This window comes from Crotalus tigris, unplaced genomic scaffold (assembly GCF_016545835.1).
Source record: "Crotalus tigris isolate CLP2741 ecotype Arizona unplaced genomic scaffold, ASM1654583v1 scf7180000017774.6281472, whole genome shotgun sequence".
Classification (NCBI taxonomy): domain Eukaryota; kingdom Metazoa; phylum Chordata; class Lepidosauria; order Squamata; family Viperidae; genus Crotalus; species Crotalus tigris.
This window is the reverse complement of record NW_024096625.1, coordinates 6,209,282-6,235,864: the sequence shown is the minus strand read 5'-3', so window position 1 is coordinate 6,235,864 and position 26,583 is coordinate 6,209,282. Positions and strand designations below refer to the sequence as shown.

Sequence of the window (26,583 nt, the reverse complement as noted above, 5' to 3'; positions counted from 1 at the left end):
CAGCCTAGGCATCCCCCGGCCCCGCCCTCCTCCCTCCTCTGCTCCCTCCCCCCCTTCGTCCGGCTCTAAGTTGTCAATCAGGCGCCAGGGCTGAGATAGGCGACGGCAGCGGGCGGAGACGGGCAGCTACGCCACAGCCCAGCGGCGGCCATTCGTGGAAAAATAGGCCGACCTGCTCCTCCCAGCTCCGGCAGCGACCGGCCTTCTCTCGCCGCTACCCCCAGCACCCCGCCCTCGGTCCCTCCCCTCCCTCCTCCTCGAGCCGCGCCTCAGCGGGCGTTAATGCGGGATGAGCGGTACGTAGCCCCCCTCCTTCCCTCCCGCCTCCGCTGCCTTCCCGCGCCATCCCACCCTGCCGCCTCGTTCTTCCAAGCCCCTTTCTCTGCCCTCCCTCCTTTTTCTCTCTTCCATTCCCTTTTTCTTTCCCAACCCTCCTCCTGTGTACATCCATCCATCCTTCCTTCGCTTCTGTTTCCTCCCATTTTCTCCTCCCCTGCACCTCCCTTCTCCTGCCCCTAAAGCATCCTGGGCCACTCAGTAGCCGTGGATGCTTTAGGGGCAGGAGGAGGGGGAGGGCTGTGGGTGGTTTTTTTCCCCTCTGCCTTACAGTCTCCGATAGCAGAAACCAATCAAAACTCCCCTTTCTAGGCGTTCATCGCCAGCCCCTGTAGGCCGGGTTTAAAACCACGTTTCTTAAGTGCCTCTTTTCCACTAGAGAAGTGGACAGTAGCTTTCAACTAGCAAAAAGCATGGAGGACCAGGGACCGGTTAGAACGTTCTGATTATTTTCTGTGCAAAAATAGGCGTGCAGGATGATGCTTAATAAATGTTGTTTCTTTTTTTTTATTTTTTTGAAGATCAAAAGAAGGAGGAAACTATGCCTTCCGAGGGAGAGAAATCTCCTGAGGCTGAGAACAACAATAAGAACAAAAAAACTGGAGCTTCTCAGGTAAAATGTCTAAAAGAGTGGAGGAAAACAAGAGAGATGGAGGGAGATGGCAAACATTACTTACATGTATTTCCAGATGGGATGGATTTTTATCAAAATTTAGAGGTTCTTGAAAGACTTCAGAAGAAGAAGAAATTATTAGCTAAGTGGGTAATTTCCTAGTTAACACCTTTCTATAACTTTATGGTTAGGTAATTTTTTAAATAATATGTAGAATGCTGTTATTGCTACTCTTTTATAGTTTAGGTTCTAATACACATAATATTTTTGTTAGGATTCTCAGCCCTCCCCTCTGGCTCTGTTGGCAGCAACCTGCAGTAAAATAGGAACTCCTGGTGAGAATCAATCAACTGGACAACAGATTATTATAGATCCGAGTCAGAGTTTGGTTCAGCTTCAGAGTCAACCACAGCAGTTAGAATTAGTGACAACTCAACTTGCTGGAAATGGTTGGCAACTTGTTGCAGCTCCTCCTGCTTCAAAAGAAAACAACAACCAGCAAACATCTTCTGTTATTTCAACTATAGCAAGTCCCTCCAATAGCAACAATGGAAATGTATCTCCCTCAAAAACTAAATCAAGTAATTCTTCTGGAGTAACTCCAGGACAATTTCAAGTCATCCAACTTCAGAATTCAGGTGGTAGCGTTCAGTACCAAGTGATTCCACAAATTCAGACAACAGAAGGTCAACAAATTCAGATAAATCCTGCTAATGCCACAACTCTGCAAGATATACAGGGTCAGATTCAGCTTATTCCTGCAGGGAATAATCAAGCTATCATTGCAACTGCAAATAGAACAGCTTCTGGAAATTTTATTGCTCAGAATTTGGCAAATCAAACAGTGCCTGTCCAGCTTAGGCCTGGTGTTTCTATTCCATTGCAGCTACCTATTGCTGGTACTCAGGCTCAAGTTGTAACTTCATTGCCTATAAATATTGGGGGAGTGACTCTAGCATTACCTGTAATAAATGTTGCAGCAGGTAGTAGTTCTGGACAAGTTGTCCAATCCACTGATAGTGGGCTATCCAATGGAAACCAGCTGTTGTCCACACCTGTCACAACAACTTCTGTTAGTGCTATGCCTGAATCTCCTACTTCCACTTGCACAACCACAGCCTCAACAGGATTAACAGGCAGTGAAACATTAGTTAATACTGGAGAAACAGGCCAGTATGCAAGCACAGCAAATAGTTCTGACACTAGTACTGAAGAAGCTCAAACTACCACATCTGAAACAGAGGCACAAAATTCTAGTCAGCTTCAATCCAATGGATTGCAAAACGTACAGGATCAGTCAAATTCACTACAACAGGTTCAAATAGTAGGTCAGCCTATTCTCCAGCAGATCCAGATCCAACAGCCTCAGCAGCAGATCATTCAAGCAATTTCTCCACAATCTTTCCAGCTTCAGTCAGGACAAACTATTCAGGCTATTCAGCAACAATCATTGCAAAATGTTCAGCTGCAAGCAGTGAGTCCAACACAAGTACTCATTAGAGCACCAACTTTAACCCCATCAGGACAAATCAGCTGGCAGACAGTACAAGTCCAAAATCTTCAAAGTCTTTCAAATCTCCAAGTTCAAAATGCTGGGCTACCCCAGCAATTAACTATTACCCCTGTGTCTTCAAGTGGTGGTACAATTGCGCAAATAGCACCAGTAGCTGTTGCTGGCACACCAATAACACTTAATGCTGCTCAGATTGCTTCAGTGCCTAATCTTCAAACCGTAAGTGTGGCCAACTTGGGTGCTGCAGGTGTTCAAGTGCAAGGAGTGCCAGTCACTATTACAAGTGTTGCAGGTAAGTCCTATCGTTTTGCAAGCATTACAGTACAGTAGTCTTAACAGTTCATTTAGTGATTGTTCAAAGTTACAACCAATTGTTTTTCCAGGAAGAACTATTCATTATGAATAAATAATCCTGGAAAAACAATCCTGCTTATGAATGAGAAATGAATTAATGAGTTCCATTTTGAATTGAGTTAGTGATACTATAAATAGTATAAGAGTCAGTCACCATTTCTTAATTAAGAAAGTGATCTACAAAGTATGGAAGAGATGCATTTTCTTTACCTGCATTGTAGATAATAGCTATGCATGTATTTAAACATGGTCTTCTCTTTTGGTAAGAAAAATATTTGACTCAAAAATTGACATTTTTTTAAGAGAATCAGATGAATTCTCTCTAAAAGAATTTATAAGAATTATTTTGTCATTTCTCCTATAAATGCAGTGATTAAAAACTTTATTACTTAATGTAAGTGATAGTTTTACTTTTTAAAAAATCCACTGCCAAAATATGTTTATTTATAATTACTTTAAGGAAAAAATAGTGGAAGAAAAGCATACATAATTTCAAGCACAGGTTTTATTTGACTATTACATTTTAACTGCATACATTCTTTCACTTTTTACATAAAGACATTATGTAAAAAGTTTATTTAGTTTTAGACTATAATACAGTACATTTTGATCTAGTAAGCAGTTTTGAATTTTATTACATTTCAAAAGATTGCTGATACTGTGAATTTATTATATAATGTGAATAATGATTACTAAAATCCTCATCTATTCCTTTTTACTCATAACATAGGAAGATAATTTTGGATTGAATGCAAAACAGAGATTTAATATCTACATTATATGTACCCATTCTCGTTTTATAAGAATGTGACTAACCATGATTTTGCTTCTGCCTTGCCTCACTCCACAATTATTAGTAAACATCTTTCAGAACTGTCTTTTCCATCAGTATATTGGTGAGATGTCTTATCAGTACAACACTGTCGTTTTTGCAAATGAGATCCAGAAATTCATATGGCTCCCATCCTTAAATTGTTCAGGAAACTATTAACGACTTGGTTGTTCTCCCAGGCTTTGGATGACAGTGATTGGGAGGGCTTCTACATTTTCCCTGTTTTGTTTTGATTTGATTTGAGTATTTTGCTCTTATGCTCATTTGTATCATATGTTTTTTACTCTTTTGTAACATTTATATACTTTCATATATAAAGTGTTAACTGTAAGCTATCCTGAATAAATGAATGAATTAATGTCTTTCAAGCACAGTTTGAGTTAATCATTTTTGGAGCCTTCATCTGTCATAATTGTACATAACAATAGTAAGCAAAAGCAACAGTGTTCTCTTAGTGTATGAAGTAAGAACAACTTGAATAAAATTATGTACTTTTAAAAACTATGTTAATGAACTTCAATAAAATATAACACTGTCTACAATATGGAATAACAATATGGAAAATAAGCTGTGTATTTTCTCCTAACATAAATGTGCTCTCAAACATAATATAGATTTGAAACCATGTATGTGAAGTGAATACAGTAGAACTTTGAAGTTTTGCTCATAAATGATAAGATAATAAAAAGGTACATAATTTGGTTTATTCCTTATAGGCCAGTGGTGGCGAATCTATGGCATGCATGCCACAGGTGGCACACAGCCGTCCCTGTGGACACGCATGTCATTTCTGGGCCCCTCCCCCTCTCCACACATGGGCAGTCCAGGAACAGTTGCAAGAGCTGGTCGGGTTGAGGGAACGTATAAAAGGAGCAGTTTTGGCAGGAGAGTGAGTGAAATCAGAGCCGCCATCTCCCTTCCGCACTGCAGCCCCATGGCATGAGCGGAGACGGCCGGAAAGGAGCCCTCATCTGGTGCGGGTCCTGTCTACAGGGTGGCTCTGAGCCCCTTGACTAGCCAACCACACAGAGAAGCAGGAGATGGCGGCAGTGATCCCTGCATCTCCAAGTCCGGCCGGCCACAGATCTGGAAGCAAAGCTATGCCGACCATTCTTGCGCTGGTGGGAGCAGTGGCGGGGGAAGGTGAGCTGTGGCAGACGCCCACCCCTTCCCACCCAGAGGCGCACATGGGATAATGTGGCAGCAGCGGCAAAGGGTGCCCGCATGCCAGATCCTGTGTTTCCCGCGCCGCCACCAGCGCGAGGATGGTCGGCAGAGCTTTGCTTCCGGATCTGCTGCCTGACACCATCGGCCCCCCATACACACACAAGCCAGCGAGCGCATGGAGGCTGACAGTGTCCGTCAGCAGCCATAGCATGCTGGCTGTCCTGCATAATGGTGGACTGGCCACAGAGCCCCATCGGCGCAGGCGGAAATCGCTCTGGGATAGCCTGAAGAAAGCCTTTGCCCGGCCTGGGCGCATCCACTTGACGGATCTGACGGGTGGCTTTTGCTGCTGCTCTGACTGGTCAGCCCTGCAGAGAAGCAGAAGGGGCAGGTAGTGCGCAAATCTGCGTCGAGCTGCTACTGAGCAGTCGAGGTGGCTCCAGACCCCTGGCTACCCCTCCACCTCCTCCTTCCCTGCATGGCTGCCGGTCAGAGCAGCAGCAGAAGCCACCCCCATCAGATTTGTCGAGTGGATGCGCCCAGGCCAGGCAAGGGCTTCCTCCCCCCCATAAATCAGAGAGAGGTAAAACCTCTCTTATTACGGCTTAGTTCACAACCATAATAAGTTGCTCCTTCTGAGCAAAGGCACATGAGCTGGGTTTGTACCTCGACCTAGATTTTTGGGTGGAGGGGGGGAAATAGCAAGCCCCCGGGTGCTGATTCAGCAAAAAAATTAAGGGACTGCTGCGACCTGCCTCTTGTTCCAGCCGCTGCAGATGATGGAGCTGCCAACACCAGGCAGAAGAGCGGGGCCCTGAGGCAGGGGGGTGAATCTCACTCCCTGGGCTGCGAAGCGTAGAGCAATTGGGATAAGGTGCAGACAATATGCGGGCAAGAGAATTGAGAATGAGAAAGATGCGGGTGGAAATGGCTCCGGGACACTTACCTCAGGGCTCCGCTCTTCTGCCTGGCTGCTAGGAAAAAAATTATCGGGAACAAAGGTTTTTTATTATTATTATGATTGTGAACTAAGCCGTAATAAGGAGTTTTACTTCTCACAGATTTATGGGGGGGGGGGGAGAAAGCCCTTGCCTGGCCTGGATGCATCCACTCGACGGATCTGATGGGGGTGGCTTCTGCTGCTGCTCTGACCGGCCAGCCATGCAGGGAAGCAGGAGGAGGTGGAGAGGCAACCGGGGTTCTGGAGCCACCTCGGCTGCTCACTTGCAACTGACACAGCAGATTTGCACACCAGCTGCCCCTTCTGCTTCTCTGCAGGGCTGATTGGTCAGAGCAGCAGCAGAAGCCACCCCCGTCAGATCCATCGAGTGGATGTGGCCAGGCTGGGCAAAGGCTTTCTTCAGGCTATCCCAGAGCTATTTCCACCCACGCCGATGGGGCTCTGTGGCCAGTCCGCCATTATGCAGGACAGCCAGCATGCTGTGGCTGCTGACGGACACCGTCGGCCTCCATGCACTCACTGGCCTCTCTGTGTGTGGGGGCTGATGGTATCAGGCAGCAGCTGCTCCAGCCCCTGCCTTGCCTTGCCCCACGGCAGTTGGCATACCCACCCTGCTTCTCACCTCACGCCACAGGACGAGCCTCCAGTCCACTGCCCCACCTGCCAGAGATCCCTGGATCTTCCCCAACCCTGCACGGCCCCCACAAGTGTCCCCACAAACACCATCGAGGTGGCCACACCCACTGTGGCCACACCCATCCAATCAGCTGTGACCACTGAGGTCACGCCCACCCAGTTAGCCACACCTACCCAGCACGCAGCAATAAATAAATGGGTTTTGGGTTGCGGTTTGGGCACTCGGTCTCTAAAAGGTTCGCCATTACTGTTATAGGCCTTTAATGGCGGTATATTGTTTTTGTCCTTTTGATTTTTAATGACATTGTTGTGCTTCATTACTTTTTAAAAGTTAAACGCTATATTGGAAGTTCTTAATATCAAACAGCAAAGAGGAGTAATTATTGAGAGGGTAGGAATCTTTAATAATGCAGGATTTCATAAATATAGCTGGAGAATATAATTTAATAGATAACATTAGCTACAACCATAGTGTGTTTATAATTTCAGGCACTGACTTGCAGCAAAGTTCTTTAAAAATACTATGTTTGTATATCTTTTAATATAGACAGATTTCACAATCTGAGAAATCTAAAGATTTGAAATAGAGAAATGATTACTTACCAAGAATAACAATAACAACATTAAGATCATGCAGTATATTTTATGAATCTAGGTCTTTAAATATTATATTCTGGTTAGTCTGATTACTATAAATTTGCTGGTTTTAAATATTTTATACAAAGATCATATGCTCATTTTCCTAGCGTTCCATTAATTGACTAAACAAAAAGTATAAATGGTCTTTGATAAAAATGCTAAGCATTCTATCTAATTAGGTATAAACTTCTAATATTTTACTCCACGTGAATAAAGAGAATCATTTCTGAGACAATTCCAGTAAATACAGTAACACAAGTCTCTAAAAAAATGATATTTTAAATTGACACAAGTACATTTTTCACTACTCATCTACTTAAAAGCAATGCAATAATGAGAAGGGTTACTCGAAGTTTTTAAAATTAGTTTTAAATTTGATATTTAGCAGTCTGAAATTATAATCTATCATTACCCCATAGCCAATCATTTACTATTCTCAGTATTTTCCATGTGTAAACAAATTACTTGATTTTTTAATGTGCTTTGGTGTTTATTGCTTATGTTGATTTATAGTATATTATTTTCTCTTCAGATTTCAGTGCAACATTATAGTTTTAACCAAACTAATTGTGATGTTGAGTGATGTCTTAAATGTTCAAATTAAATCAATTGGAGAAAAATTCAAAATTATCTTAAGAACATATTGGAAATTATTGGAAATGGAAAAAGATTAGTGTCCATCTTTGTTCAATATAAGCATGTAGTTGGAGCGCTCTGTTTTCCATCTTTTATTCTACATAAGAATGTTGGTAGCGCTTCTTATTTCATAAATTATTATATGCAAATAGTCTTTGACATGATCAAAATTGAGTCCCAAATTTTTGTTCCTAACAAGACAGTTTTAAAGTGAGTTTTGCCCCATTTTATATCTGTCTTGCCACAGTTGTTCAGTGAATCACTGAGGTTCTTAAATTGGGAACATGGTTGTTAAATAAATTTGGTTTCCCCATTGACTTTGCTTGTCAGAAGGTCACAAAAGTTGATCACATGCCCCCAGAACACTGCAACCATCATAAATACATGGCAGTTGCCAAGCATCAAAAGTTTGTTCACATAACCCTGGGGATGCTGCAATAGTCGTAAGTGTGAAAAATGGTCATAAGTCACTTTTTTCAGTGCCTTTGTAACTTTGAACGGTCACGAAATCAATGACTCAAGGGCTACCTTGCTATAGCGTCTGTCTAATTTTTGCCTGTCTTCCCATATAACTAATATTTGAAGTGTGAAACCTCATGGAAGAATAATTGTTCCTGGGAACATGGTTTAGGTTTAAACCATTCTACTAAAATATTATATAATAACAATATATGTCATTATTATATATTATTTTTCCAACTTTCCAAATACTGTTTGCACATGTAAGACCAACCTTACAAAAGATATCAGGTTGAGAAAGTATGATCTGTGATAAAGTGACCTCATTATATTTTAAGGCAGTGGTTCTCAACCTTTTTAATGCCGCGACCCCAACCGGTCGTAAGACGAGGACTACTCAACCGGTCGTAAGTCGAGGACTACTCAACTGGTGCAGCACCATTTGCAGAATGGGACTTTTGGCGGGCTCAGCAGGGCAGAGACAGCCTGGAAAATTCCTATTGGCTTTTGAAAGCCAATAGAATTAGACTCTATTCAAGAGAGTCTATTCTTTTGGCTGTCAAAAGCCAATAGAATAAAAGGGAGTAGCACAGCTAAGGAAAAGGGGGGGGGGATGGTGGACTGCGTTGTTTGGTGACCCCCGTGAAATGGTTGTTGAACCCCAAATGGGGTCCCGACCCACAGGTTGAGAACCACTGTTTTAAGGGAAGCTTGTTTCATTTATATTAAATCACCTTGGAATACATTGACAGAAATATATTTAAATTAAGTACACTAAGATTCTATGTGTAAAAGAATTCTGAGTGGTGATTTTGGAAAGGTGAATTTTTTTTTTTTTTTTTTTTTTTTTTTTGCAAAAGTAGAGGAAAAATAGGTTGAGTAAAAGTGAACCAGGAAGATATTTTATCTTTTGTTATGGCAAACAGATTTTTAATTTGGGGTATAATTTAGAAAGAAATGCAGTATGATACAATTAAGCTCATTACTTTTAAAAATGTACTGTGCAACTATCATGTGCAGTTCAAGGCCTTTGTATCAATTGGTGTTAAAAAAAAGTTATGAAATAGAATTAGGGACTAGGTAATCAAGTTTGTCACTGAAATTCAAGAAGTGTTTACAATATTCATATTTTACTATGGGTACTTTACTATACATATTTTACTATGGTGGTTTTTAGTTTAATATTGAGATGAGATTGAAAATCATTTTCATCCTGAAGGTTGAACTAGCTATTATCCATGATGTTAGACAACACAGATGGCATATATCTCACTGTCATACATATATCTTTCTCAGCGCTGCTTCTTTTGCTGATACATAGAGATACTTTATTGGTGCTGGAATATAGAACAGCATACAGCTTTAATCAGTTGTATTCTGTGTCAGGTCCTTCTTAATCCACTGAGTTATATTTGGGCTGTAGCTCAAAGAAGAAACTGCTTAGTACTTTTAGAGATTGAACAATTTTGTTTGGTGAAAGCTGGATCTATTATTTCTAAGGAATATATTATAGCCTTCTTAATTCCATTTTTCTGGTTAAAAATCTATTCATACATTATGAAAATATAATTAGAGAATCATTTTGTAAAAAATTTCTTTAAAACTAATTCAAAGTAAATTTTAAACCATTAGTCCATACATTCTTCCATTTATTTATGTTATATACATTTTTTCATTCATTATACCATAGAATCTTTGGCATATTTGTCTTCCAGGTTGATCTTAAGTAACATTTTATATACTTTAGCAATTAGGTGATCATCCCCAGAACATAAGTTGATATCCAATTCAAATTTAACTCCTGTGAAAACAAAACATTTTTATCAAGTTTAAATCTTTCAAAAATTCTATAATAATTAAGCCAATCACAAACAAATCCTCCATTTACTAGTTTCTCTTGTTTTTATCTTAAATCCTTCTTTTTCAAATATCAATAAATCCAGATATATTTTACATTTACATTTTATATTTACATTCCAATAGCATCTCTTTTCTATGTAGTGCTTCATGAGGTGATGGCCAAAGTGGCACTTTGTCAGCAATCTTTTTTTATATTTTCACCATACATGCCCAGTCGATTGCTTAATGATATGATTAGTTTGTCATACTACAAGTAAGCATGCCACCCAAATTTCAAATCAGAACCTTCAAGGTCTAACAACCTTGAGTTTTTCAAACTATCCAAACTTTTAACCATATCAAAGAATAAGCATAATGTAATGTAAGATCTGACAAACCCAGACAATTTCTTCTTTAGCATCCTGTGAAAGCTTATATTTAATTGTTGGTTTTTTATTTTGCCAAATAAATTTAGATATATCTTTCTCTCATTGTTTAAAAGAGGAATCTTTAATCAATATTGGTATAGTCTGGAATAGAAATAACATTCTAGATCAGTGGTGGCAAACCTTTTAGAGACCGAGTGCCCAAACTGCAACCCAAAACCCATCTATGTATCGCTGGGTGCCGAGTGAGCATGGCCCACTGGGTCGGTGTGGCTACAGTGGTCATGGCAGACTGGGTGGGCGCTGCCAGGGTGGCTGTGGCCAGCTCGGCATCTGTGGCAGAAGAGTGCAGGCAGGTAGCCGCCGTGGTTCCGCTTGCCTGTCAGGGTGGGGGTGCATTCGCGCACAGGTACTCGGGCTGCTGCCTCACGTGCCATGCCGGGGCTGGATTGGGTGCGGAGCCTCCACGCTGCTTCTCCTACGGACATTGGGAGCACCCACCCCACCTACCCCTCATTCCGGGGCGGCTGCTGCCGTCCCGTGCTCTCCAGTCCGTTGCTGGTCAGCCGGGCACGCCGAGCTCGGGCCTTGGGCAGATGGAGGCCGGAGGGCAGTGAGAGTCGCAGCTACCTGGCTCCTCCGCCTGAGTACGCGTGCGGGAAGAGGCGCTGCCCAGCTTGGTAAGCAGCGGTCCGCCCAAAGAAGGAGGAGGAGGAGGAGGAGGGGTGGCCGGGGAGAGGTGCAGTGCTGCCTACGGGGGGGGGGAATCTGACCAGCCCAACCTGGAGGGGGGAGAGGCCGAGGGAGCCCAAAGGGAGGCAGGCGTGGTGTTCGGGGGTAGTCGTTCTTCCCCCTGTGCTCCCGCAGAAGGGCTGTCTGGCTTCGGCATCACCTGGGCAGGCCTGGCTGCTCATCTGCCCAGCAGCGCTGGCAAGCCCGGCCTTCCTTCCTTCCTTCCTTCCTTCCTTCCTTCCTTCCTTCCTTCCTTCCTTCCTTCCTTCTCCCTCCCTCCCTCCCTCCCTCCCCCCCCTCTCTCTAGATCTCTACACCCCTTCAGAGAGGTAGGACCTTTTAAGTTGATTTGCCCCCGGCAACTAATAAACCCAAATGGATTTCAGAAGGAAGAGGGGTTAACTGAAGATCTGCGTATTCCTCCCAAGCTCCTTGTCATCGCTTAGAATAGGAAGGTGTCTGAGGGTCGGAATAGGATAGCTCCCATGCAGCCTCCTAATCTGTAGATTTCTTCACCTTTCATAATATACAAAGATATTGAGAGTGATGAAAGGGATAAAGAGATATCTAGAGCGCTGCTGGCAAAAGACAGGATAAACTCAAATATTGATAAAAGCTGCTACTAAAGCTTATGTCATGGCGATTTGGAAGTACTTCACACTAATTGCATCTGCATATAATTGGCCCACAGCCCTCTTTAAGGTGAACCATCTCCTAAGGAAGGAGGATACAGAAGTCTATCTGAGGGGAAATGCTGAGGAATTCACTGTTTTTTCTGGAATACAAAATTGCTGAGATTCACCCCCAGTTAGATGCCAGTATGGTTGCTGGTCTGGTGCAGGTACCTACGGTGGGGTTTTGTACAGCTATCTGGGAATAGTTTGACTCTGTTGCTCCTGAGGAAGTAAACAAATTCTAAAGAATATGAGCATAAGCACCTATGTTTTAGGTCTATGCCCCTCTTGGCTTGCAAAAGCTTCCAGGGAGTAACATGGGGATGGATTCTAGAGATGATTAATGCTTCCCTGTAGGAAACGTTGGTGCCCCACTATTTTAAGAAACTGGGGTCTGCCCTGTTCTTAAAAACCAATCACTAGACTCCACCATATTGGATAATTTTCGACCTGTTTCCAAACTTCTCTTTCCGGGGACGGTGGTTGAGAATGTGGTTGTGTGGCAGTTCCAGAGGTTCCTGGATGAAATGCATTATCTAGACCGTTTCCATTTAGGGTTCAGGCCTGTATATAGAATGGAAATGGCCATACTTCTCCATGGTGTCTCCCACCCCATGGAACATTATCCCCATGGAGATAAGATTGGCCCCCACTTCAAAACACTTTTGCAAGGTCCTAAAAACCTAGTTTCATTAATGGGTCTGCAGGCTCCAGAGTGGGATGGAGCCCACCAAGTGCCTTACTTGATTGCTGTCATCAGGACGGATGAGAGATAATTGGTTTTTAAATAAGCATGTCCTCTCTGCATTCTAATTCTTCTTCAGGATTCTGTTGGACTGCAGAAATATTGGAAGGTTTATTTTACAAATATAGATATAAATCACTGAGGAAAACAGATCTATGTATTTCCCTGGTACTCGACCTGGATTGATTTTGGGTCAGATCTTGAATTATAACTTTGTTTCATTATATAGATAGTCCTCGACTTACAACAGTTCACACAGGTAATTGTTCAAAGTTCCAATGGAACTGAAAAAGGTGACCTATCACCATTTTTCACATTTATGACCATTGCAGCATCCACATGATTACATAATTTATATTTGGATGTTTGACAACTGACTCACATTTATGATGATTGCAGTGTCCCAGAGTCATGTGATCACTTTTTGCAACCTTCTGACAAACAAAGTCAATGGGGAAACCAGGTTCATTTAACAACCGTGTTATTAATTTAACAATTACAGTGATTCACTTAACAAATGTGTCAAGAAAAGTCATAAAATGGGGCAAAATTCACTAAACAAATTTCTCAACAGCATAATTTTTGGGCTCAGTTGTGGTCATAAGTTGAGATCTATCTATAATATGTGCATTTGACTTCACCCTGACACCCCCATGCATACAAATTCTATGGTTGTACGAGAATAATTTTATAATACCTATAAGGGGCAAGCTTTTGTTCATGAACAGTCATTCACTTTTCTTAGTATCCCTGAAAAGTTTTATCAATAGCCAACGTCTTATTTTTGGGAGGATGTCTTTTTCGTGGTCTAACTTCGTGACAACCCCGCCCAGCTGGCCCACTTCTGCAGCCAAAGGAAATGCCTCTGCAGCTGAGAATGGAGCTCCGGATTGATGCACGTAGCACACCCTGGCCTGCATTTCGCCATCAGAGGCCTTCCGGAAAGGCCTCTGCAGCAGAGAACCGAGCTATGGATTGAATCTGTAGCTTGGTTCTCAGCTGCAGAGGCCTTTCCAGAAGGTCTCTGATGGCAAAATACAGGCCGGGGGAGGGCACTACAGGTGGGCCAGCGAGGCGAGCCAAGTATCGATTTATGGGAGGCCTGGCTGCAACAGTAAGGTAAGCGAGTACGCATGGGGCAGCTCTACCCCCCACCCTTGCCATAGCTTGATTTTTAGGTGTGCCAAAACTAGAAGTGTGTCCCAAAACTAGAGTTTATTTTGGGGGTAGGGTTTATATTAGGCCCATCCCCCAAAATCAAGCTAGGACTTATTTTGGGGGGAGGTACCAGGTACTCAGTACTTATTTTTTTTTAAAAAAAAAAACGAAACAAGATGATTCACTGGCTTTTACCTTAGCTAAGAAAAAAAGTCAGTAAGATCTAAATTAGCATGTTTAGATTTTAATCACCATTGAGAATTGGATCTGTTTAGTGATCCATTATCTATACTTCAATATGTGGGACATTATATTTATGTTTATTTCTTTTCATCCTTGGAATAGTTATAGTCAGACTCTTGAGAACTATCCTACTACAAATTATTTCACCAATTCATTCCAATATGATTTTTTAGTTATTTATTTAAATAGTTCTTTTATCTGACTAAGCTTGTGTATAATATTGTCCCCAAAATCCTTGTCATATTTTATTTTCTAATATGAAGATAAGGTCCCTCTCCTAAATAAATATTTATGAATTAGGATGGAATCATTAAAACTGAAAATAAAAAAAGCAATCAAACATAACTATAGGAACACCCACATACCCTGGAAGATTGGTAATGACTTGGGAAAAGACTTTAAAAAAATGGAATAGATAAAGTAGGTTTGCTTTTATTTTCTCATCTAATTACTATCCATTCTCATCACCTCATCTCCATCTCTTCTTCCTGTGAAGCAAATCTTTTCTCCTCATGTCCTCATGACTTTTCCCTCTTTTGCATTGGTACAACTATATGTACTTCTTAATGTTCCACCTATGGTATGACTGTGTAACATCTTTAGCCAAGTGGAGCACTCTAGTCCCTTCCTTTACCCTGGTTACTGGCATCATTAAATCAGTGTGTTCTGATCAGTTGCTCTTTGATGCACATTTTTCTTGTAAATATACTTTAAAGAAGGAGATGAATACTGTATTTTCTTCATTTTCATATATCATTTTTTGCTGTTTAAAGTCTTATTCTTCCTATTGTCTCTTAGTATTTTATAGCGTCTACAACTCCTTTGAGCTGTTTTATGCATTTCTTTGAAACTGAGCATTGATTTCAGAATCTTTTAGCTTTTCATTCAAGAAGCTTCATCATTTGGTATGGTGGGGAGGGAATGATACACGAAATACTTCCTTCTTCTTCCTAAGGAAAAAACAGTCTAGTTGCCTTTTGGAAAAAAAGGACCTTTGAGACAACTATGACCAGGATGGTTGAGAATCTCCACAGACATTTTTGCAATGGTTTTATTTTGCAGTGTGGAAATTACTGCACCCATGGTAGCAATGTACCATCTCAAATGAGAAATTCAGTAATTCTGTCATTGCATAGTTACTGAATATTTATAGTTAGCAGAGATTATGTTTGTGTATTAATAATGTCATATTTAATTTTAAAATGTTGGGTTTAATAAAATTGGAATACCTTTCCTCTGTTTGAAATATGCACACAAGAAGAATTTATATGGCTTGCTTTTATATACCTGTAGAACTGATTTTTATGTAGTAAACAAGATACAAGAATATGTTATAATCTCATCATATTAATTAAGAAATTTAAGATTTTTTCTTACTTTCTAGGTCAACAACAAGGACAAGATGGAGGAGTGAAAGTACAGCAAGCAACAATAGCTCCTGTAACTGTAGCGGTTGGAGGTATAGCTAATGCAGCAATGGGTGCTGTTAGTCCTGATCAAATAACTCAAGTGCAGCTGCAACAAGCTCAGCAAGCATCTGATCAAGAAGTGCAGCCTGGCAAAAGATTAAGAAGAGTTGCTTGTTCATGCCCTAATTGTAGAGAAGGGGATGGAAGGTATTTGCCATAATTACTATTAAATATCAAATTTCTTAGGATCAAAGCTTTTATTCACCTTACATATTTCTGTTACATCTTTAATGACATTATTTTTATTAATGTAGCCCTTATTTGAAATGGTTTCTGACTTTAACTAATAGTAATTTTTATTTGATAGAAGCAGCAATGAACCAGGAAAAAAGAAACAACATATCTGCCATATTGAAGGCTGTGGTAAAGTATATGGGAAAACATCTCATCTCCGGGCACATCTTCGTTGGCATACAGGGGAAAGGCCATTTGTGTGCAATTGGATCTTCTGTGGGAAAAGATTTACAAGAAGTGATGAATTGCAGAGACATAGACGAACCCATACAGGTGAGTGAAGAGTTTAGACAAATATTTAAAAAATAAAATTTGTTTACATTTTAATGTTCTGGCATTTAAACTTCTATAACATTTGAATATGTTTCCTTCAGTCAGAACTTACTGATTAATTCTTCAGTGTCCTTACTGAGCTTAATTTTTTAGATTATTGGAAAGGGAAACTCATTTGAAATTGTATGAAGAGTACTCTTTGACTAGATGTACAAGATGTAAATTGGAAGCTAACTGAAAGAATACATATCTTAACCATTTAAAAAGTCACACTGAATCATGATTGCTTAATCATTGCATTTCTGTTTGAGAAGATGCTCAAAAAATGGTGGTGGACTAGCTGAAATAATCTTGTAGAAAACCAGTATTTTAGAACACACTTCAGTTAGACTCAAGATCTTCTTTTGGGATTGAATTGGCTATAATGAGTATCCTGTCCTAAGGAATAGAAATATTATAATTGCTTGATTTCTTGGTAATCTTTAACAATAATTATAACTGCTTTTAGTGCTATTGACTGATCATCCTTGTGAGTGAGAAGAAAAATGGTTTCACTCCTATTTGATTGTTGGTCACAGAGTAAAAAGTTTTGGCTTCTGGTAGTTGTATTGCATTGAAAATCACCATCTTATTTCTGATGCTCCTCAGATTATTTCTTAGGCAATTTGAAGAATAACGTCATCAGAATCCTCCTGAAATACTGCTTGGTTTGTAAGACTTATCTGAATCAGAACATAGCGACAAGCTCAGTAAAATCTAATTAGCATAAATAGATGCTGGTAACAGAATTTCTGTGCCTGGCAGTTCTAGATAAAGGATAGAGATAATTTCCTGTTCTGGATATTGAACTTTCTAGACATACAGGAATGGAACTGATGCTCATAGAATAAACATTTTACTGGAGGCCCAAGTTGCTCTGAGGGCAAACAGTATATTTTATGACTTGTAACAATGTTAGGAGCTGTGGTGATACATTTGTTAGAATGCAGTATTGCAGGCTAATTCTGCCCACAGCCTGGAGTTTGATCGTGACCGGCTCAAGGTTGACTCAGCCTTCCATCCTTCCAAGGTCAGTAAAATGAGAACCCAGATTGTGGGAGCAATATGCTGAAATTTGTAAACCGTTTAGAGAGTACTATAAAGCACTATGGAGTGGTACATTAGTCTAAGTATTTGCTATTAATAGTCTCATTTCTGTGTAACTATAATTACTCATTGAGTGATATCCTTGTGTACTGCATAGATGCTATTGTTAGTGAACAATGCAACAAAAAGATTACTATGCAGCACATATAGCTACAGTGAGGGAAAAAATTATTTGATCCCTTGCTGATTTTGCATGTTTGCCAACTGACAAAGAAATGATCAGTCTATAATTTTAATGGTAGGTTTATTTTAACAGTGAGAGATAGAATAACAGCAAAAAACCACAGAAAAACACATTTCAAAACAGTTATAAATTGATTTGCATTTTAATGAAGTATTTGATCCCTTCACAAAGCATGACTTAGTATTTGGTGGCAAAACCCTTGTTGTCAATCACAGAGGTCAGACATTTCTTGTAGCTGGCCACCAGGTTTGCACATATCTCAGGAAGGATTTGTCCCACTCCTCTTTGCAGATCCTCTCCAAATTATTAAGGTTTTGAGGCTGACATTTGACAGTTCAAACCTTCAGCTCCCTCCACAAATTTTCTATGGGATTAAGTTCTGGAGTCTGGGTAGGCCACTCCAGGACCTTAATGTGCTTCTTCTTGAGCCACTCCTTTGTTGCCTTGGCCGTGTATTTTGGGTCATTATTATGCTGGAATACCCATCAACAACCCATTTTCAATGCCTTGGCTGAGGGAAGGAGGTTCTCACCCAAGATTTGACAGTACATGGCCCCGTCCATCGTCCTTTTGATGCGGTGAAGTTGTCCTGTCGTCTTAGCAGAAAAACATTCCCAAAACATAATGTTTCCACCTCCATGTTTGATGATGGGGATGGTGTTCTTGGGTCGTAGGCAGCATTCCTCCTCCTCCAAACACGGTGAGTTTAGTTGATGCCAAAGAGCTCAATTTTGGTCTCATCTGACCACAACACTATCACCCAGATCTCCTCTGTATCATTCAGATGTTCATTGGCAAACTTCAGACAGGCCTGTAACATGCTTTCTTGAACAGGGGGACCTTGCAGGCGCTGTAGGATTTCAGTCCTTCACAGCGTAGTGTGTTATTAATTGTTTTCTTGGCAATTATGGTCCCAGCTGCCTTGAGATCATTGACAAGATCCTCCCGTGTAGTTCTGGGCTGATTTCTCACTGTTCTCATGATCATTGAAACTCCATGAGGTGAGATGTTGCATGGAGCCCCAGACCGAGGGAGATTGACAGTTATTTTCTGTTTCTTCCATTTGTGAATAATCACACCAGTTGTTATCACCTTCTCATCAAGCTGCTTGGCGATAGTCTTGTAGCCCATTCCAGCCTTGTGTAGGTCTACAATCTTGTCCCTGACATCCTTGGGTAGCTCTTTGGTCTTGGCCATGGCGGAGAGTGTGGAATCTGATTGATTGCTTCTATGGACAGGTGTCTTTTATATAGGTAACAAGCTGAGATTAGAAGCACTCCCTTTAAGAGACTGCTCCTAATCTCCGTTCATTACCCGTATAAAAGACACCTGGGAGCGAGAAATCTTGCTGATTGATAGGGATCCAATACTTTTTCACTCATTAAATGCAAATCAATGTATAATTTTTTTGAAATGTGTTTTTATGGATTTTTTTATTGTTATTCTGTCTTTTACTATTAAAATAAACCTACCATTAAAATTATAGACTGATCATTTCTTTATTAGTGGTCAAACATACAAAATCAACAAGGGATCAAATAATTTTTTCCCTCACTGTACATTGTACATTGCACTGGCTACTGATTATTAATAGGCTTGATTCAGATTTGAAATATACTGCTCAAAAAAATAAAGGGAACACAAACTTATAGGACGTCTTATTTTTGTGTTCCCTTTATTTTTGTGAGCAGTATATTAACCTAGAAGTATTTAAATGAGCTGGAGCCAGGATCCGCTTGAATTGTCTTCTTCTTATACATCTACTCAACTATTGCAATTATAATAATAATAGTAGTAGTAAAGTTGGAAGGGACCTTGGAGGTCATCTAGTCCAACCCCCTGCTCGGGCAGGAAACCCTACACCATTTCGGACAAATGGCTGTCCAGTCTCTTCTTAAAAACTTCCAGTGTTGGAGCATTTACTGCTTATGGAGGCAAGCTGTTCCACTGATTAATTGTTCTCACTGTCAGCAAGTTTCTCCTTAGTTCTAGGTTGCTTCTCTCCTTGATTAGTTTCCACCCGTTGCTTCTTGTCCTGCCTTCAGGTGCTTTGGAAAATAGCTTACTTCCCTCTTCTTTATGGCAGCCCCTGAGATATTGGAATACTGCTATCATGTCCCCCCTTGTCCTTCTCTTCGTTAAAATAGACATACCCAATTCTCGCAACCGTTCCTTATATGTTTTAGCCTCCAGTCCCCTAATCATCTTTGTTGCTCTTCTCTGTACTCTTTCTAGAGTCTCAACATCTTTTTTACATCGTGGTGACCAAAACTGGATGCAGTATTCAAAGTGTGGCCTTACCAAGGCATTGAAGAGTGGTATTAATACTTCACGTGATCTTGATTCTATCCCTCTGTTAATGCAGCCTAGCACTGTGTTGGCCTTTTTGGCAGCTGCAGCACACTGCTGGCCCATATTTAAGTGATTGTCTACTAGGACTCCGAGGTCCCTCTCACAGTTACTACTATTGAGCATGGTGCCACCTATGCTGTACTTGTGCATTTGGTTTTTCTTGCCTAAATGTAGAACCTTGCTTTTTTCACCATTGAATTTCATTTTGTTAGTTAGTGCCCAGTGTTCAAGTCTGTCCAGATCCTTCTGTATCTTAAGCCTGTCGTCTGGAGTGTTGGCTATTCCTGCCAGCTTGGTGTCGTCTGCAAATTTGATGAGTTCCCCATCTATCCCTTCATCCAAATCGTTGATGAAGATGTTGAAGAGCACTGGGCCCAGAACAGAGCACTGGGGCACCCCACTACACACTTCCCTCCATATAGATGTAGTTCCATTGAGGACCACTCGCTGAGTACGGCCGGTCAGCCAGCTACAGATCCATCTGGTGGTGATTCTGTCTACCCCACATTTTTCTATCTTATCAAGTAGTAGGTTGTGATCTACTTTATCAAATGCTTTACTGAAGTCCAAGTAAATTATGTCCACAGGATTCCTCTGATCCACTAATTTTGTCACTTGGTCAAAGAATGCAATAAGATTTGTCTGGCATGATCTATTTTTGACAAACCCATGTTGGCTTTTAGTAATGACTTTGTTTGCCTCTAGGTGTTTGTTGATTCATTGTTTGATTATCTTTTCCAGGATCTTCCCAGGCATTGAGGTCAGGATGATAGGTCTGTAATTTCCTAGATCCATTTTTTTTCCTTTTTTGAGGATGGGAACTACATCAGCTCTTTTCCAGTCCTCTGGTAGTTCCCCTGTGCTCCAGGATCTTTGAAAAATATAGTTGAGTGGCTCCGATATCACATCTGCCAGTTCCTTGAGAACTCTGGGGTGTAATCCATCTGGTCCTGGCGATTTGAACTCATCTAGGCTGGACAGGTTCTCCCTAACCATTTTCTTGCCTATCTTAACTTGTGTTTCTGTTTTGTTTTTTATGGCACTATTTTTGATAGGTTAGTCTGTTTTTTCCCTTTGTGTAAAGACAGATGCAAAAAATGAGTTAAATAGTTCTGCTTTCTCCCTGTTGCTTGTCACCTTCTTGCCACTTCCACTCACTAATGGACCAATCATTTCCTTCACTTTTTTCTTGTTTTTTACATGTTGAAAGAAGCTTTTTTTGCTATTTTTGACTTTGGTCACAAGCCTTAGTTCATTTTGAGCCTTGGCTTTCTTCACTTCATCTTTGCAGGCTCGGGCTATTTGCTGATATTCTGACTTAGTTATGTTCCCCTCTTTCCACTTTCTATACTTGTCCTTTTTATCTTTCAATTTGTCAGAGAGTTCTTTATGCAGCCATGCTGGTTTCTTTTGAGGCTTTCATGATTACACTATAAGATCTCTGTATTTCCTAAAGATGTAAACTGTACAACAATCAGGAATAATCTTTTTGTTGTATTAGTTGTGGGGCCTATATTTGAAAATGCTTTCACTCCATAAAAGAAACATTCAGTGCCTTTCATTTCAGTTAAATGCATGTAGAAGACATTTTATGTTTTGGTGTTGATATAGAGGATGTTCTTAATTTATGGTTACTTGGGTTCATTGTTGTATATGACAAACACTTTAGAAATACATAAATATAGAGTTACTTATGTTTTGAATTGGTCATAACTGTAAAGAAAAGGAAGAAAGGACCCAAAAAGGTCTAGCAAATTCTTCTGTTAAATGTATGCATATATATGTATACAAGTATTTCAGTTACTTAATTTCTTCTGTGTATTTCACTTTAAATATCAATACAAATATTTTCCATTGAGAATCTTTTGAATATATGTCTTAATACAGTAAACCTTCAATTTAATAAAACTATTTGGCAGACTTTATCATCTAAACTGAAAATCTTTGCAACAGACAACACCTACTAATCCTTATCCCCATCATTGCCAGCAATCATATCCCGGCAGCCCACATGTTTTCTGTTTTCTCCAGCATTTTCCTTTCCTCCCATCAAAAGCTCTAATTGGCTCTTTAAGCAGCACTTGGTTTTAACAGATACTTCTTTCTCCCATCAGATTATTACATTGAAGGTATACTTACAGAAAAAATTGTTAGTCATGGCACTGTACTACATTATGCATAGATGATTGCCCATGATGTTAATTTGAACATTTCTTGACAGGGGAGAAAAGATTTGAATGTCCAGAGTGTTCTAAAAGATTTATGCGAAGTGATCATCTCTCCAAGCATGTCAAAACACATCAGAACAAGAAGGGTGGAGGAACAGCCCTTGCTATTGTTACCTCAGGTGAATTGGACCCTTCAGTTACTGAGGTTCTTGGATCTCCAAGGATTGTTGCAGTAGCAGCCATTTCTCAAGATTCAAATCCAGCAACCCCAAATGTTTCAGCAAACATGGAGGAATTCTGAAATAATATTACATAGATGCCTAGAACTGCACTTAAGTTTACATACTTTTCAAGATAAAGAAGTGGGCTGATAAAAGTGTATAACAGAGCAGAATATCATGTATTCAGTCTTGATTACTATAAGTATTCCAAGCTGGAAAATTAGCATAGAAAGTGTACTTTGTACAATAAGACAACATTAAAAAAACAGAATCAATTCATAGAGATAAATTATGGATAAAACAGATTAGGAAAATATTATTCTCACACAGCACTGATTTCTGTAGCTCTGTATCGTATAAACAATTTTTAATTGGATTTATCGGATATAAATGTTTGTTGTAACAACAAACTATAAGAATATGCAACAGAATTGCTGCTGATTAAAGTTTTCCTTAAAAAATATATATAGTATTTTCATGGGAATTTACTTTGTCCAAAAGACACAAAAATGTGAAGTACTCTGGTGAAGATGAAAACTTTCTTCTTTGGGCCATCTTTATTCATTTGTTAAAAATCAGATGGCAGCATATGAAATGGATCTGAGGTACATCTCAGATAATTGTGGCCGCTACATTATAGTAGTGTATATAATGACAATCAGTAAACACAGATTATCCTCTTTCTAGGAGAGATGAGAGATCTAAAGAGCCAGTTTATTCTGCAGTAAATACTGAATTTTAGAAATATATTGACATAAAACTTTAATTAATTTCTATGTAAAAATTAAATTTGATAATATGTGTTAAAAATCTCGTATCTTAATTCATCCCATTTCATAACACAGGATCTATTGTTAAAAAGTGCTTAATCTCTGTTTTGAAGCCAGTAATTTAAATATTTAAATTTTATTCAACATTTGTTGATAATGGAAAGTAGAATGTTATAAGAATGTAGCATTTATGCACCATTTATAACATTTTTTTCAATAGCAAAAATTATGATAAATATACTGAAAAATTTAGAATTAATCAAACTAACCAAAGAAAAAATGAGCAACCAAAAGTATGACTCTGAAGTAATGATCTGTTACCTTTATTCCTTATGAAAAATATTGGCTGGGATCCAAAGAGCTAATTTTGGTTTGCTCAGGAGTTTCCAGCAAGTAAGAAGATTTCAACCTTTTCTTTCCTTTGAAAAATATCTTGTGCCACTTAACAAATTGTGGTGCCCTGGGTGCTTAGTTATTTGCTAATATACTAGGTAACATCCTCAATGATAGAAGGAGTGGTTCTGATCTCTGTTTATATACTGTAACTTGCCCTCTTAGTAGGGTTGAGTTGTGGTTTTCTCGTCGGTAGTCCCTTGATTAGCCTTTTGTATATTGCTTGATTGTTTGTCTGAGTTGGTACTCCCAATTAAGGTTTATAATAACCATTATGTAAGACAGAAGGCTAGCAGAATGCAGTTAATGATAGTTAGTTAGAAGACAAGATAAAAATTGCTTCATTTCATAATACATGGAGAGATTTAATCATGGTTTCAATGGGAAACTCTCACCATTCTAGACCAAACCAAATAAAAAAATGCTAGGGAATTCCTGGAAGTAAAGTAGGTACATAAGATAAACAGGTAGGATGTTTAGATGCATAAAGATAAACGACATTTAATTATCATTCAAAAAAGAATAAAAAAACTAAAAAGAAAACAAAAAAAATCAAAACATCTCTTCTCCAACAATCAATACCCAGGAAAACAGAGATTAATACCAGACAATCAAGCAGTAAATAACAGTATAGTCAAAGAACTACCAAGAAAAAAATGTCGTCCCCATCTATTTTAACAGGGCAAGTTGCTGCACAACTCATTCACTCACATCACTGAGATGTTATCTAGTCTGGTAGAGAAACGTCTGCTTAAGCAAACAATCAAGAGAGTACCAAGAACTCCACAATTCCAATGCTGAGTTATATGTATTCTCTTCTATTGATTTAACAGTTTGGATGCACAGAGTATTTTGCAAAAGTTTTTTGGAGTCTAGCAAATTTTTACATGTTTCCCTTTCTATGTCACAGAAACTAAACAAACCAGTGAACAGTGAAAAAATAATTATTTTCATTTTTCAGAAACAAAATATATTCTGAACATGTATGGAGGTGATGTGTCTCTAATGTGGGTTTTTTAAATAACAGTTCACTGAAAAATGGTAAAACCAAATGAAAATTGTTACAGATCCAGTTCTTTTTACTGATTGCTATTCATCCAATTTGGTTCCTTGGGAAGGAATACACATTTTGTCTATATATCGATTGTTAGCATCTAGATGAGCATATTGGTTTATGGACAGGAATCTTTATCTATCTTAATTGCATTGTGAATTTTTTTTCCTGTGCAACTATCTTTTGCTGCATTGTGACAATCGGAATGCAGAAAAAAATAATATGCTAAAAATACTTCAGGTTTTTAAACAATTTTGACATAAAATTATGTTTTGCAATCTACCCTGTTGAAAATTTCTCAAGAACACTTTTTACATTTTTATAATAAAATATTTGGGTGATATAACTTAAAAATACAATGCAGGCAATTAAAACTTTTCCTTTACCAATATACTTTGTGTTGGGAGCTGCTTGAAACTTCAAACAAACAACTTTTATAAACATATACAAGTTCCAGTTTTGTGACATTGCATGGGTTTTTTAAAGACAAAGATCTACTGATAGTTGCTTGTACTATGTACACTTTAGGAAAGCCCTGTGTAGTGACATATAAAGCTGAAAGTCTTTCATACTTTGAGCTCGCACATATAACAAAGAAACAATTTTACACTGTGGTAATAAATTTTAAATTTCTTATACCTTTTTGTAAAGATTGAACACACTTTAAATATTAGTTGGGATTTTTTTTCTATCATTTTGTATATCTTATTTAAAGTATTCTCAACTGATATATCTGGCTTTAAAACATCAAATTGACAATATATTTAATATAGATGGCCATTAGATAATACTAATTAATGTCTGCTGTAGATTAATTTCAACATCAAATGAATATTTAACATTATGCTTTACAATCAGTGCTAAAAATAGTTAAGCAAATGACATTTCCTAACAGAATCATGTTAATAGATCTTTAAAAAAAAACTTTATAAATTAAAAGATTGAGTACTCTGCACAATTGTTAAATATTCCTTTTGCATATTTAAGTATGCAGATACAAACTGAAAATTATTGTAATCTGTGGCAAGTATATCAAAATTTGTTTGGTATCACAAAATCTAATATAGATAAATTTGTTTTAGCAGGTGCACTTATTACTCCTGGAATTAAAAACATTTTGATAGTCTGTTCTGCATACCATTCTGAGTCCACTTTTCACTCTTAGAAGAATCGTAAATTTCAATGTCCTTTATTTGATTCAGTGAGATGTAACTGTTGTATGTGATAGAGCACAGATGTGCAGTAGTAGCTTGTTTAATGACATTTCACTGTACATCCCTTGGCCACCATTATGAAATTTTGCTTTATTGTGTTTACAAGTGCAAAGTATATTTATCATGATAGAATTCCATTGTTGGAATAGTTTTTTTTTTCTTTTTAATATGCTTTATTGGGATAGGATTGTGTACGTATTTTCTGATTACATTATAAATCGGTGTTACATCATTATTTATCACGTTTCATGAGAAAAGTAATAAAATACGTAAATTAGAAGAAAAAGTTTTTGTTAGGTAAGCATGATGTTTGAATCCTGTTTTTCAATTTTATAAATGTTTATTGCAGCAAAATTTGTATTTAAGTCTCCATTTTTGAAACCTTGTGATTTTTGTTAATGCATGTCACAATTGTCATCCCACAAAAATTGATGTGCAGCATAAGGTGTTAAATATACATGCTTATCTTGAAACAGAAATAGTTGATGGTCAAATTGTAAATGTTTTGCAAAAGAAAACCTCTTATAAAAATTTTGTAGTAATATTTCACTTGTAAATCTTTTGTAAGAAAAGAAGAAAAATAGAAGGAAAACCCATTCTAGAATCTACAAATTAATTCTGCCAACAAAGTCTTTAAGGCATTAATTTTTACTCTGCTGATTTGTATAAATTTTGTGTGTTTTTGTGGATTTGGAACTAAAACTGTGTAGATGTTGCCTGCAATAACACTGCAAGTAACTTATTAAATTCTTTTTGATTTACATGTATTTTATTTTAGAACTTTTATTATTTTCAATGTTTATATTTTACACATTAAGCCAAATTCATCATTTTGACGCACCTTTGGGATCAACTAGTATATGTAATAAAACGAAAAGCATCAACATGGAAATAAGTAAAAGGATACATTGTACCTGGAACACTAAAAACAGTAGACAATGTCATCAGACAATGGTATATTTATTTGTAGATACACATACACAAAACTATAAAGCATAAAGCAATGTAACAGCGGCAAAGTAGAACCAATAGAAAATATGTTGCTCTTCAGTATTTACATTTGTCCTGCGAGGGATTAAGGCACCAAAGTAGAAACCAGGAGTCCTGCTTTAGGCACAAGGGAAACTGGGTGACCTTTGGCCAATCACTTTCTCTCAATTTAAGAAGAAGGCAATTGAAAAC

The 26,583-nt window shown here is 38.7% G+C and overlaps 1 protein-coding gene across 3 annotated transcripts; it reads left to right on the top strand.

Annotated features, from left to right (window-relative positions):
- SP4 (Sp4 transcription factor) lies at window positions 1–26,168 on the top strand. Of its 3 annotated transcripts, none has more exons than XR_005556508.1 (7): window positions 1–296; window positions 858–949; window positions 1,224–2,754; window positions 15,308–15,539; window positions 15,700–15,899; window positions 16,548–16,968; window positions 21,803–21,826. XR_005556508.1 is itself a non-coding variant. In XM_039342140.1 (7 exons), the coding sequence occupies exons 1-7, from the start codon at window positions 290–292 to the stop codon at window positions 21,816–21,818; spliced, it is 2,133 nt and encodes a 710-aa protein (XP_039198074.1). In that variant the 5' UTR covers window positions 2–289; the 3' UTR covers window positions 21,819–21,959. The 3 variants fall into 3 exon arrangements, 2 of the variants coding, with proteins under 2 accessions (XP_039198074.1, XP_039198073.1); XM_039342140.1 differs by having other exon boundaries at window positions 2–296; window positions 16,914–16,968; window positions 21,803–21,959; XM_039342139.1 differs by lacking the exon at window positions 16,548–16,968 and having other exon boundaries at window positions 4–296; window positions 21,803–26,168.
- Window positions 26,169–26,583: the final 415 nt, after the last annotated feature.

Excerpts from the sequence above, each read along its gene's own strand:
- SP4 (XM_039342139.1), top strand. Across the intron at positions 2,755-15,307 it reads CACTATTACAAGTGTTGCAG|GTCAACAACAAGGACAAGAT; the intron begins GTAAGTCCTATC and ends CTTACTTTCTAG. Across the intron at positions 15,540-15,699 it reads TGTAGAGAAGGGGATGGAAG|AAGCAGCAATGAACCAGGAA; the intron begins GTATTTGCCATA and ends TTTATTTGATAG.